Raw genomic sequence first — 14,426 nt, forward strand, 5'->3', positions numbered from 1 at the left:
ATGTGAGGTAAATTGGATTTGCCGGGAGGTCGTTGACAAAGCTCAAATGGAACTAAGCCCTGGATGAGGACTGTTTTGGTAATAGCGTCGCGACATTTTGCAGAGCAGCACACGCCGTGTTCTCCACACATTTGTCTCATGTGACGACGCAAGTTATGGCTTTCTTCAAGGCATCCAGTGCAGTTTTTAGGGCTTGGAAGCCAGATTTTTGAAAGTCAATATTCTAGTCACTTATCTACATACTAAGTTGAAACAACACTAACCTAATGTATATCGACACTCATGGAACAAAATGCCAAAAATTCGGACGACAAACGGTTACTGGAAAGACCTGGGTTGATTTTTAGTGTACCACCCAGAAAATAAAGAACTCATCTTGGGGCGTTTTATCTATCTATCTATTTATTCATTTACTAGTTTGGCTGTTTAATCCTCACAACCAGGGCAGCCCGACTAGCCAGTGGTTATTACAAAAGCCTTGATCTGTTAACATGACATGACAAAACATTACAGCAACATATAAGGTGGCTTAACAATCTACAACTATTTCGTTATGTGTCGTAACTAAGTAAATTATTTGTAGCTTGAGGGTGCGTCACGTTGCCCTTGTCCTTTGTGCAATGCCTTGTATACTTCAATTCTGTATTTCGTTTCTCAAGCTTTGCTGTTAAAGTCCAGTAGTAATAGCAGCAGCATCCTTTTAGTTTTAACTCGATAATATGCCAGACTCGAAGATCAAGTGCAATACATCTAGATTACGTTGGACGACAATTTTGTAAGATCATAGACCCTGACCGTGCAATCTATGACACTGTAGGCAAAGAATAGAGTTATTCGATATAACACACTGTCAATGTGACTTACGTTGATACGTAAGGTAACAATTATTCAAGCAACTTGATAGTTTTTTAACGTTTCATAGGTAAAAAATCTATCCAGTTGCTTGAGTAACTGTTTCCTTGCGTATCTCATTAGCTGGATGTCTAACCTACATCGACGTTTTATTTCAAATCTTATTATCATTCATGGTACAACCATACAAAAAATAGTAGATTTATAACCGTACATAAATATACATAAGAAAAAATATTTTCTAACGTGAAAGATGACCTAGATGACAATCATATAAAAATGACATTAATCGTTGTGCTCTTCTATTTCTATAGTTTTATTCAACCTGTTCCTGAAAAGTGAAAAGTTTGGTTTAAGGTTTTTGGTGAAGCATGGATATATATATATACAGTCACACTTTGTTAGTACACTTTCACATTGTATTCTTATTGCTAAGTACTGTATATTTATATCTATCGATGTGACTTACGTTTAGCTTGAGATCTCCTGTCTCAGGGTCCACATAGTTGCTGTACTGGTCGATCATGCACTGGGCTTTCTCATACCTCATATACTCACATCTTTCAATGTTTCGATATATCAGACTGTAAATGTGACTTACGTTAATACACAGAGAAAAAGTTACACAAGTAATTGGATAGTTTGATAGCTTTAAAAATCTATCCAGTTGATTGAGAAACTGTTTCCTTGCGTATCTAATTACCTGGATGTCTAACCTACATAGCCGGTACTTACGTTTAGCTTGAGATCGCCTGTCTCAGGATCTATGTAGTTGCTGTACTGGTCGATCATGCACTGGGCTTTCTCTTTGAAGCTGTCGGTGATGTGCTGGTTCCACCAGTGCTCAAGATTACCGTTCTTGTCAAACTGACGTCCTGTATGCAGTTTAGAATATATTTACCTCCATATACGGAATGAATTGAATTTCTAGCAGTAAGAATCAGTTGTCAACATATCTCCGGCTTTTGTTCTAAATGCTGATATTAACAACATCAATGTGATGAAAAATTGAAATCAAATGACAACATGTGGTCATAAGGCCAAAGGATTGTAGTTGCATTCAAGAGAATATGGATATAAGGTGATTTAATTAATACATGAACTGCAGCATCTAAACTCGCCTGTACAGCACACATAAAATACGTCAAATAGTGTTCTAGTGTTATTTTAGATTGACTTACCTGAATCGTCAAACCCGTGTGTGATCTCGTGACCAATGACAGCACCAATACCTCCAAAATTCAAGTACCTAACATATTCAAAAACGTTTAGTCATCATTAAGCGTATGTAGTCAACTTGCAATGACAAAATATGACTCCTTGCCAAATAATCTATTTTCTAAATAACAATCTAGATGCATATCCATATCCAAATGGGTAAAGGCACAATTACTACTCTCATATACATATCATATACCAATACACTAATACAACAACTAATTGATACATTTATGTCCAATCAATAAAGTATGTTTTACCCATACACCCATATGGCATATACATGCATGTTAATGTATTTTTGACATACATGTATGTTTCGTATGTTATTCAAAACTAGTAACAGTTCATGCTAATTCCAACACTTACCAGGGGTAGTCTCCATCATAGAACGGAGACCGCAAAATTCCTGCCGGAAAACCTGTGAGAATAAAGTGGTCGGCTTACGTATCGATTTTCTTTCCGCCCTTATCCTTAGCTAAACTCTTCTTACTCTTCCTCTGTTACTTCCCCCGAGCATGATTCTGATACGCATCGACATGATCAGACTTCCATGTACATTTAGGAAGGTCTAGGTCAGAGCGTCCGTTGTTTAGTACTAGATGAGTTGTCTGGCAGTCAGGCTCCCCATTCTTCATACTATCATATCATCATATAATATAGTAGGTTACATCATATAATATAGTGGTTTATTGTCAACTTTGGAATTGTCCACAGTTTGCAGCCACATGTGTGGCTGAATTGATGTAAGGACATCACAACAATATAGTAGACGTTCAGAAATACAGCTTACTAACACAATACACATTAACATAACACAGTATTAGATTATGTGAAATAAGACAGTATTAGATCTTGTTTAAAACGCTTAAAATTTGAATCGATTAAAAAAGTCAATATCAATGTCAATATTATTCGTCCAGAGATGGACTGTTGAGTATGATTGAAGAAATTCTACTTTTTCTACTGTTACATCATGGTGTTCTATATGGTGCCATAATATGGTGCCTGAAATAAAGAAATAAAGAAAATATGTGCACCCCGTCTGGGCTATTCTATTTGAGATAATGGTACAGATATGATGCACATTTGGAGTGAATGACAATAGCAAAAAAATGTCTTCTAATGTGTAAATTTTGGCGCAAAAATGCTACATCACGTAGTTTAACGTAAATAAAATACCAGCGATTGAGACATACTTATAGAATTTCCTGATGGAGAGTAGAATGCATTCACAACAGTCGGGACCGTTATCCACCTATAGATGTAAACAATAAATGATTACAATAACAACGTAATAAGAACAAAAATGACTGAACAAAAATTTCTGTTGCAGTGACTGTTCTTATCTGCCCTGGCTACATGTTAAAGAAAATTTACATAACTATACAAAAGATTTAAAATAATAAATCAACTTTAACTAATTTTTTCTCAATACGAAAGATGCAACAAACGGTAGAAATGTACACATACGTGTCTTTGTTGACCGGTTTCCTCAGGAAGCTGAAGGTATTGTTGGAAGTGGCCATCAGGTAGTGCACGTAGTTTTCAAAATACTCGTCTTCGTCGAATCGCAGCTTATAGAAACAATATGGGATGAAAACACGGTAACTTAATTCTCAGATCATTTTGAACAACAAACTCTTCGAGTCAAGAGAAATTTAATCAGGTCTTCAATTGTCATCCTTAAGATTACTGCTTGCTTTGGGTATATGTCTCAGCCGGCAAGGGGTGTGTAACTATGTGTATCTGTATTCTGTATAGCCGGTATAACCGCTTTGGCGTATAACACACCAGCTTCACAGGCACGCGCCGTGGCGGCAACTGGCTACATTACACCGAACGACTTGTAACACCTAACGTGTATACTACCTATCACTTTTGATTCCTTAGCATTGCTGTATATTGCTCCACTTTCCTGAATATGACAGTTTTATTATGGGCCATTCTTTTTGGCTTCAGTGATCTCTGGTTGAGCTGCCAAAATAACAGGGAATATATCAGTTCACTTAAATGCTTTCTTTCTGTTCCATCAAAATCAATCTACTTTTCACTGCTAAGCGGGTCGTTTTAGGGAATATATATTCTAAGACTGCACCCATTGGAGGTGTTTTGTCAAGTTCAATTGCACAGTGCCAATATCAATGTGTGCATTGGCGTGTATAGTTACTAAAAGGATGCAACAATGTACGTTCTTAATAACTCTTCGGAGATATTTTGCTGAGGTGGCAATACATAAATAGATGGATAGTTTGGTAGATAAGGAAATAAAAAGGATAGATACACTGTAGATAGATAGATAGATAGATAGCTAGATAGATAGATTGATTGATTGATTGATAGATTAATAGATAGATACATACACACATAGATACACAGAAAGATACATACATACATGCATGCATACATACATATATAAACACATACATATACAGATTATAAGAAATTGTAATTGAGCAGTTATAGGTTTCATTCCTTCCAAATGATCTTTGAGAAAATAAGTGAGTGATTGACTGAACGAGAGAATGAGTGAGTGAGTGAGTGAGTGCGTTAGTGAGTGAGAGAGTGTGAATGAGAGAGTGAGTGAGTGAGTGAGAGATGGAAAAATGATGGAGATGGAGTTTTTTAAGAATTATATCTTACCATTTCATATTCCTGGTTCAGACGAGTCACATTGTCCATGATGTAATCGTCATAGGCAACAAAACGTCTCATGGAATCCGCCTGTAAAGCATCGATATACTAGTTAACGTTACATCACGCATTTTACAGATGAAGCAAACATATATGTATTATGTTAGGGTATCAACTATACATAAGTTATAGGGTAATAGCCTGCTTAGTAACAACAAAGTCCATTCTCTGATAGATACCTTACATATTACATATTATTATTAAAACACCTGAATACCTGGGGGAGAAAGTCTGAACTTGTAATAATCAGTTTAAGCTCTAGCTCGCCCGAGATAATAACACATTAGTAGGATATTGTGTAGTTTTTATGCATTTCTACACGGCCACAAGCTTGAAGTGAATAAATGACTAAAGAAGTAAAATGGTAACATTTGCCAAAAATACATACTATTTACCTTCAACATTAAACTTAGTAGCAAAATACCGATCTGTTCATTCTTACTCATTGAGTTATGTAGCAAGTGGCAAGGCAGAGTCTGAGGGGCTGGTCTCCATATTCATTTATATGGAGACCAGCCCCTCACACTCTGTCTTGCCACTTGCTACATAACTCAATGAGTAAGAATGAACAGATCGGTATGTTGAATGTTGAAGGTAACTATTATGTATTTTTGGCAAATGTTACCATTTTACTTGTTTAGTCATTTATTCACCTCACCACTTGCTACATAACGTAACCCAACACCACAGGGTGTCTGATACAGCACCGTGGTGACAACCGTTCGGTCCAAGTCATTGATCTTGTTTGCAGAGAAAGAAGAAGAAACATACCACAGACATTATGTCGTCCTTCTGCGAAGTTAAACATGAAGCTGACCTTTTCAGCGGCGACGACTTTGGTTTCCTCGTCCATCCAGTCATTTTCGTCCAGAAGTTCCAGGAAGGCGTCATGGATATAGTCTATCATCACCTCCGCCTGTGTGGGGTCATTTATGAAGATTTACCACTTTTGTGGAAGGATTGACATAACAGGTGACTATCACTCTTCAGGATGTCAAACCTGAGACCAGGCTGTAAGCACTTACAATTGAAAGGGCCCCTACTCTTTTCAAGTAGTGTTTACACAAGGCGCACTCAGTTTGTGGCACCACCACAAACTACCAGAATTAAAACAATCGTGGCTGACAGCTGTGTTTCCAGCTCTGGACAAAACACGCTAGACATCGTATGTCGGTGCTCATTTGTAATGAATTAGGGTTTATTCAACTTACTTTGTAAAGAAATGGCTATAAAATCGACCTTTTGCATTGTCCTAATGTTACATCATGCAGATTTAGGAACAAAAAAACACGATATTTGCTATCTTGTAATGTTCCTGCTTCATTAGTAATATCCTTTGTTCGTTCATGTGGCGTAAAGATAGAGTGTACCGAGAGGTCGCGGGTTCGAACACTGCAATGCCACTGATCTTGTGCCATTGGGAAAGACACTTTACACGCATTTTTTTACTACTTAGCTGAAGTGAAAATGAGTATGTCTGTTGTCCGTGCTTTCTTGACGGTATAAAAAAAATTGAATGTACTGTTGCCGTGTCTTGTTATAAATGTTGGAGAAAAAAAGCCAAATGTTTGTAGTGAGAAGATTTAAAACGTGAGAAATAAAAAAACGCACACCTTGTCCTTGCTACTTTCCTCGAAGTACCGCAGAAGGTACATCCGGCTGACAGCGGTACCCATAATGCTGTTGGTGCGCCCCACGCAGGTCGTCCATCTTGCCGACGGCTCGGTTCCGAACACGACTCGGTTAAACTCGTCCCTGATCGCCAAGAACTCGGAACCCATGTAAGACACCCGATTGCGTACCATCCGCCAAATGATGTAATTAGCAACAGTCCTGGGAATATGGTACAGAGACATATTTTTTTAAAAATCAGAAGGAAGTTTAGAAAAATATTCAGTACAGCTTTCTGTGTGTAAGTCTGGGTGTTTTTACACGTTACGATCATTGTTTTTTCTTCAGAATATTACGTAGTTTTTTTTTTTCATTAGGGTATTCAACTATGGTGTTAGCATTATTCTACTGTAGTACAGTACCATGGCAAGCGGCTAGGGAGCCAAAACTCATTTTGAGGTGTTAAGAAGACCTAATCACCTACAAAATATTGACAATACACCAATACATGTTAAACATCATCTTTAGACACACACACACACACACACACACACACACACACACACTAGCAAACAAACACACATATACAAACATACATAAGGGAGAAGAGTTGCTGTTACAGTTCTACTGGGTAACCCGTAACCCAGGTGAGTGGTCATACCATTCAGGTGGTAGCACCATTCACCTTGAAGTGGCCTAACGGCGACCACTAATTAAAAAAATTACCTAATTACAAAATTACATAATTACTAGTCCTACTTGTTGTCAGTCTGTTGTAGGAGCGGTCCGAGAGACATCAGGTACTCAGGCGCGTACACCAGGATCTCCTCAGTCGCTGTGATCTCCTCCCCAACCGCCTCCCCGACAACACGGTTGACGAATTCCACCCATGGGAACTGTTCAAATAAAATAAAAGCCTCCAGTTTAAACTCTAAACATTTAACTACCAACACAGATGAACATTCATGATAGCCTCCAGTTTAATTCTGGAATTCCAGTTTTATTCCTAATTCCCATATCCTAGAAACCTTATATCTAGATGGGCTGATATAATTGTAAACTAATAAAAATGATGGATGAAATATGTATATGTAGTGGTCATCGACGACCCCATGGAGATTAACACCATTCTGCAGAATTCTTCCCATAATTCTGGCTCCAGTACCCAAAATCTCTGCAGAATTCTGGCTCTAGTTCAGAATTCTGCATACAAGTTGTCTTGCGTATACCAACCTCTGTCTTGTTTTTCAAAGTAAGGAAAGAACGGTCTTTGCCTCAAGAACACTGCAAAACTCCAATTTGGAACTTGAACGAACTGTTACATTTTCCAGTTGAACCCGATCAAAGACACATTAGGGAAAGTCTTACTACAAAATGTCGCCGCCGGATGGCATTTAAGTTCCGTTCGACCATGAAAACCGAACCGTAATTGCTCAGTACCCTTTCAGATACATTCGATTCACACCACATCGATTTTGCAAGCAGTCGAACTGGAATTCCGTAACATTGTGATTCATTTCATACATGCAGTATCACAAAAGATCAATTATAACATCTCATATAATATATAAGGCATTTTGTCGTTGTCATTCTGTACTTAACCTGCCACTGACATACAATTTCATGGTTTATGGCTGTAATGATTCAATGACATTGAAATAAGAGTTTGGCCACAGTAAGTAATTTTTATGGATGACATCAGCGCGGGCACTAATTTCAGCTGATTTTGGAAAAAAATTGTTGCCCTCTGACTGTTCAACATACCAAAAATGGGCAGAGATATCATAACGTCATTACGGATATTATAAAATCATTACTTTCATAATGATTTGTACCAACACAGATGAACTTTCATGCTAAGTCATTACTACCTACGTCAAAATATCCTGACATGTCAGCTAACGTCATCTTGTGGTAGAGTGCTTCCGGGTCACGTCGCTCGCTTGGAGGGGTCAATATCTGAGGCAAGGTAAGACAATAAGTACAAAGAACAGATGTTACAGACTAACTTGTAGTTTAAGAAAATATCGATAGGAGTCACTCTTGAGCATGCTTTAAGTATCGAGTGTCTAACCCAACTTCTCATGTCCTGATTGACAAGAAAATATATCTATAATATATATAGTCATTATATTATAAAGCACAGTCATATATCATACATTACATGTATATCATACATTGCAGTTATATATCACGAATTACATCATAAATCAGTTATCACATCCTAAATTATGTTATAAAGCAAAGTCATCCTTATTATTATATCATTTAGCACGTTACCGACCTCAGCTAGCTTTATTTCAAAGTCCAACATGTCCTGCATTTGCTGCAGCGCCACTGTGCGATTTCCATCTTGTCGCAGTTTCGCTGCAATGTTTACTGAATAGTTTAGGTATGCCTGTCGAATCTGTGTGAAAAAAAGAAACGAAAAGAGACCAAACTTCATCCACAAGATAACAGTTACTCAAGCAACTGGATAGATTTTGAAGCATAAGAATCCTCTTGTATGTTTTACATCACCACACACACACATATGGCCTAACATTACTTACTATAACATTTGCATTAACAGTTAATTAACGTCAGTAATGGTATTTGCTGATGCGTTTTAAGTTTTCATCTTACCCCTTCATAGCTGTCTGAAAGGTAATAGACTTCACTTGAAAGCCCAAGGCCCGCCTGGTCAAACTGAAAACAATAGATAAACGTTAACCGTGGTATGAGGTAGCCATTCAATCATTAGTCCATATTGATTCGTTATTAAAAATCTCATTCGTAATACATGAAGTTAGCATGACCCTTGAATTAAATGTTCATTTACAGATTTCACCATTTCTTGCTTTGCCTTCTTTGATAGAAATTCTGCATGGGATATAAGACATCAAAAGAAAGACAACTTCTGTTTATTGTACTGTACAAACAGTAAATGAAACTCCGGATAAAACTAAAAAGGTAGCACTTATAAAGCAAATGCATAATGTTTACCTTCGCATATGGTCTGCTCAAATTTGTTAATTCTTACTCAAATACATTCATATATATATGTATGGTCAGACATGAGGCTAAATCCCTCCTGCTATAAAATTTCAACATGATGTAACCCAACACTAGTTACCATGGTGACAGACGTCTGGTCCAGGGCATTGACCTTATGTGTTTGGAACGGAGAAGAAAACAATATGATTTCCTTCGGTAAACATAACTAACGGTCTAAAGCAAACTTACCGCAAGGATGTAATTGGAAGAACTCTTATCGTCTCTTGTGAGGTACATGCTGAACAACAGGCTGTTACCGCGCATGCGCAACTTGACCAGAGTGTCCAAAAGGTCCCAACTGTCGTCTGACCAATCGTCGTCCAGCACGGGCCAACCGTTCAGCTCCTGGAGTAGGTCAAGCAGTGGCTGGGCACCTTTCAAGTCCAAGGTTACTGCAACGTAAAATGCAGCCAATCTATATGAGATGTATAATTCGTTACACCCCTGAGACGTCGCCAAAAATACATCGCCTTGCCGATAAAAAGCTCCTTAAAAATCACAACTGAACCGCTAGGGGCGCTATTACACCTGGCTACTAAGTTACTTCTTTTTTTTTTACTTGTGGTTAGAGTGTGTAGCACCACCAAGCCTAATCTGCATTACAAAATACCTAATTTGCATGTTCGTGACACTTGGATCGTACCCTTACCAAATTCTGACTAAATAGTAGTTTGGTAGTGACGTAGAGAAACTTGCCTTCGTTGAGACAGGACTTGTAGAATGCCCTTGCCTTCTGTATGGCTTCTACATCTGACTCGAAGTTTGTAGCTTCCAGGAGACCTGAGGAGTCATAATGTCATCAACTACTGATCTGTGCACCATATCAATGCAATGACAAAGCCACAGAATACAATATTAATGGGAGACCCACGTATACAAAAAGGATTCTAGAATCCTGGCTAGATCGTCTAAGGTGACAGGTAGCCAGGAGTAAACTACGCAGTGTGGTATAAAAATAGACTGTATGCTCTGGATTGTAAAGTTTTTTCCTGTTCGTGTATAAATGCGCCACTTTACGCAACTGTGTTCCAGAGTGAGTATTGTGTAGTTCAGTTGACCTCCGCAGCAGATCAAAATGTTTTTTTCATTTATTTTATAGATTTTACAGTAAATTTCATTTTTAAGAATATATGAACATGGAACATACAAAAGTATGAAATTAAGGCATTTTTCTCCTGCGACATTATACATCCTTAGGAAGAATTTCCTAAAAAATACATGTTCTCATATTGATCGATCGGGAAAATTAAAGAAAAAAAGCGGCCCCTTGTGGCTTCTACACAAAGTGCTTGGCCCTTACTTCTCATGGCGGAGACGATGAAAGCTGACGGTGCGCTGAAGGAACTGACCCGCCCAGCCTCGGGCGGCAGCACGGTGTTCTTCAGCCAACCTCCGCACGCGTACTCGTAAAAATCTTCACATGGGTCAGCGTCCGTGTTCATGTTCTCAACCAATCGGGCGGCTTTGCACAAACAAAACAAACAAACAAATAAATAAATAAACACTCTTTTATATCTTGAAAGCTCATCTGTGTTGGTAGACATCATTATGCCCTAAGTTTAATCTGTAATTTCCAACAGAAAGAATTGGCCTTACCAAAAGTTTCGACTGTACAACTCCAGTCTTTTTTTTTTATTCCAACATGTAATCACCAGACGTGGTGACGACACACTCAAGTTTTTTCAACTTATATTAATGCCGCCACCAACACAAGGGACAAATCAAATACATGACAGGACAAACTCATTTACACCTGAACTGAGTGAGGAAAGTCGTGTAAAGTGCCTTTCCCAAGGGCACAAGATCGGTGGCATGTCAGGACTCGAACCCGGGACTCTAAGTTCCGAGTCGCGTACTCTGCCACTACGCCACACGACCCCACCTCCAGTCTTTGTGAAGGAATGAGCAATCCACCGCTTCTTTGTGCTGGAAATTACAGTTCAAACTTACGGCATAAAACCCTTTCATGCACATGTCTTAATATGACCAAAACTTTTTTTCAAACCAGTTTCAAATATGTATGCAGAATTTTTACTGAAAAATTGTTAGCATCATCATTGTATTCAACACATGATAATTCAGTACATAGTACAGTGGATTCACAAAGCTTAAGCTTAAGCTATCAAACCGACATCTAAACGGGAACTATGCAGCTCCAGATGTCTTACTGAGTGATAACTGATGTGTGCTAGATGTCAGTTAGTTTGAGGAATGAATCCACTCAACTATGATATTAATAACATTCTACTATGATACTATGATAAAATGATATTTTTTAACTTAAGGTATGTTTAAAAAGCGCTGATCTACACAACCGTTGAAAATTTAAAAAAAAATTAATGCTGACCAATGTGAACAAACAAAGGGAGTGAGCAAAAACTAGACATCTCTTAGCCATTATTTACTAAGAAAATAGCACACGTCGACGTGCACCGACTGTATCAGTCATTTGGTCAATGGGGCGTGTTATTTCCTTTCTACAGAAGTATACAAATGTATGTTAAGAGTTAATATGAGGAGGCAAAGCATGAAGCTAGTTTAAACATTAAAATTGCATCTGAAAGCACGCACTGTTGTATTTGTCCCCTTACAGAACATATTGAATAATAGGTTTTTATGTCTGGATATGCTGCGGGCCTTAACTATGTGATCAACCTTGACTCTATACACAGCTATGATAAACGAGTATATATGTCCCACTAAGCGTATTCTTTAGAAACCCTTTGTTGGACTCAATCCTGAGCTGACAGACACTTCACTTGAAATGCGTCACCTTACCTGTTCGCAAGCAGTTGGGCGTCATGCATACTTCAGGTTCTGAAAAGAACCAGGGCATAGAAATGTAGTTACAAAGGTGACGGGTCTTTCTTTTTCAATAAAGACATTAAATCACCCATGTGAGATCGTAAATAATCAGAAAGGTAAGCGAGCGTAAACGATACAAAGTCAGATTTCGAGAACAAGGGAATAGAATGCAGTGTTTTTTTTTAAATAATGACACTGGCGTAAGAATAACTTCTTTTTAATAACTCTGTCTATGTACCTGGTGTTGCCGGCGTCGGTGCGTTTGTTACAGGTTTGTAAGTCGGTGTTACTTGACCGATACCTAGTTGACAATATGGAAAACCTTTTAGTAATGAAGGTGCAGAAGTAACTTTTTCTTCAAGTATCGTAAAGAAAAAAATATATATAAAACATGTAAAACAAACAAATTTTTCTCTGAGGTGTAAGATGTTGTACTTTACCTGCAGATGATCCATTCGCAGCAATTGGTTCAGTTACAAACACCTTCCACACTAGCAAAAGAAAGGAAAACATCAAAGGCACAAAATCAAATAATCCAAGACAGTGTCTATACGTAAAAAAAATCACAAATCAACATTTATCGTAAAACTTGATTGCCCAAAATTAAAGCAAAAAGAGCATAGATCGTATTAAATAAAATGCTTCACATTCCTTCGCATATTCTCACATTTTACATTCACATTTTTTCGGTCACGTTTTAGAGTTGTCAGATTTCACATAACTGAATCATATTTTTAAAGGGTCACATAGTTTCACATATAATAACATTTGACGATGCACATTCAAAAAAGTCCCTTTTTGTGTTTCCCATATTTTCAGTCGAATTTACACTTAATCACATTTTTACAGAATTTGATGAGCACCTATTTTATGCTTTATCTTTTATATTCGATTTCGTTAATATATAAGTGTGTATATAACAATTCAGACTTACATATCACAGCTACGACAACAGCAATGAAGAGCTGAAGCAACAGCATCAGACCATCCCGGATAGACTGCCAGGATGACCTTCCGTTACTGTACTGTACATTTGGATCCTACGGGAACAAACAACACAATCTAACTCACAATCCGTCAGAAAAGCAACAAAAGCATTAATAAACATCAAAAACTTTTATGAGAAGAGATATTTTAGCATTAACATATTTCTAAGCGAGTTAGGTCGGGGTTATTGCAGTCTTTTGCTAGCCTGGTTACCAAACCTATTATAGCTCCCGAGTCCAACATCCTCTCCGCTATTTGCGGAGAGGATGTAGGACTCGGGAGCTATAATAGGTTTGGTAACCAGGCTAGTCTTTTGCTTGATTCACTTGATTTTTTGTTTGTTTTGTTTTGTTTGTTAGAATCTTTGCTTGCAAAAAGAGCTGTATGATGATACGAAATCTATTTTGAGATGTTTCGTTATGGTGCTATTTTTTTACGAATAGGAAATATCTACTGTGAAATCATGCATGTAACGGAGAGAAGGGTATAAAGTTAACGCTCCTGAAGTAGCTCTCATTGTTCTCAAGTGGTTGTACGCCGCCCCCTCCCTCTAAGACAAATACGTAGAAGCAACAGTGTGCACTACTGTTACTAGGCCACACAACTAAGAGACTTACATTCACTGATAAAGCATTGCCGTTACAAATGTGTAGCGGATGACACACCAAGCAATGTGTGGCCATCGCAAGACGTAGTTTGTAATATGTAGTATCTGTGTAATATGAAGTCAACTTGGCTGCAAGCAGAAACTGTGACGACATGAACAAAATCTTCAAATTTGACAACGCTGGAAAATCCCGGAGACTCGTAACCTGTTCATAACTCCTGATTTCATCCAGTTTAACTACAATAAAATTAACATATAGTGGTCCGAAAAAGCTACATCACCGTAGGCAAGCTTTTGGATAATGTAAGAGGGTAACGTTATGCAAATTGTAAAATTCACCTTAAGTTTATTAGTCAAGGTCCTGATATATTCTTGAAAATCTTTATGAAGAAAAAAAAAACAATTATCAGTGGCCGGCAGTGATAAGAACAGAATTTTCATACCTCGTCTAAAATCTTGGCTTTTGAGTCTGCATGTGCTAAACTGGTCATAGAGACGACTTCGTGCGCGGACGCCATCCCGTCTGTTCCCGGTCTGTGTCCCGCCTGTTCCCGGTCTGTGTCCCGCCTGCTCCCGGTCTGTGTCCCGCCTACTCCCGGTCTGTGTCCCGCTGGCT

General features: G+C 38.1%; 1 protein-coding gene across 1 annotated transcript in view; it reads right to left on the minus strand.

Annotated features, from left to right (window-relative positions):
- LOC109476250 (membrane metallo-endopeptidase-like 1) overlaps positions 1-12,225 on the minus strand; it is a 15,667-nt gene extending 3,442 nt beyond the window's left edge. Inside the window, exons 1-16 of the mRNA XM_019777135.1 lie at positions 12,190-12,225; positions 10,712-10,873; positions 10,108-10,191; positions 9,601-9,803; positions 9,001-9,063; positions 8,660-8,782; positions 8,251-8,334; positions 7,135-7,271; positions 6,378-6,597; positions 5,582-5,680; positions 4,714-4,794; positions 3,544-3,647; positions 3,270-3,328; positions 2,440-2,491; positions 2,034-2,101; positions 1,588-1,727 (exon numbers count right to left, since the gene is read on the minus strand). Of these exons, the coding sequence (XP_019632694.1) occupies positions 1,588-1,727; positions 2,034-2,101; positions 2,440-2,491; positions 3,270-3,328; positions 3,544-3,647; positions 4,714-4,794; positions 5,582-5,680; positions 6,378-6,597; positions 7,135-7,271; positions 8,251-8,334; positions 8,660-8,782; positions 9,001-9,063; positions 9,601-9,803; positions 10,108-10,191; positions 10,712-10,873; positions 12,190-12,214 (1,704 nt within the window). The 5' untranslated portion in view covers positions 12,215-12,225. The remainder of the gene's footprint in view (positions 1-1,587; positions 1,728-2,033; positions 2,102-2,439; positions 2,492-3,269; positions 3,329-3,543; positions 3,648-4,713; positions 4,795-5,581; positions 5,681-6,377; positions 6,598-7,134; positions 7,272-8,250; positions 8,335-8,659; positions 8,783-9,000; positions 9,064-9,600; positions 9,804-10,107; positions 10,192-10,711; positions 10,874-12,189) is intronic.
- Between the last annotated feature and the right edge of the window lie 2,201 nt (positions 12,226-14,426).

This window comes from Branchiostoma belcheri, unplaced genomic scaffold (assembly GCF_001625305.1).
Source record: "Branchiostoma belcheri isolate BF01 breed outbred unplaced genomic scaffold, Haploidv18h27 scaffold37, whole genome shotgun sequence".
Lineage (NCBI taxonomy): Eukaryota > Metazoa > Chordata > Leptocardii > Amphioxiformes > Branchiostomatidae > Branchiostoma > Branchiostoma belcheri.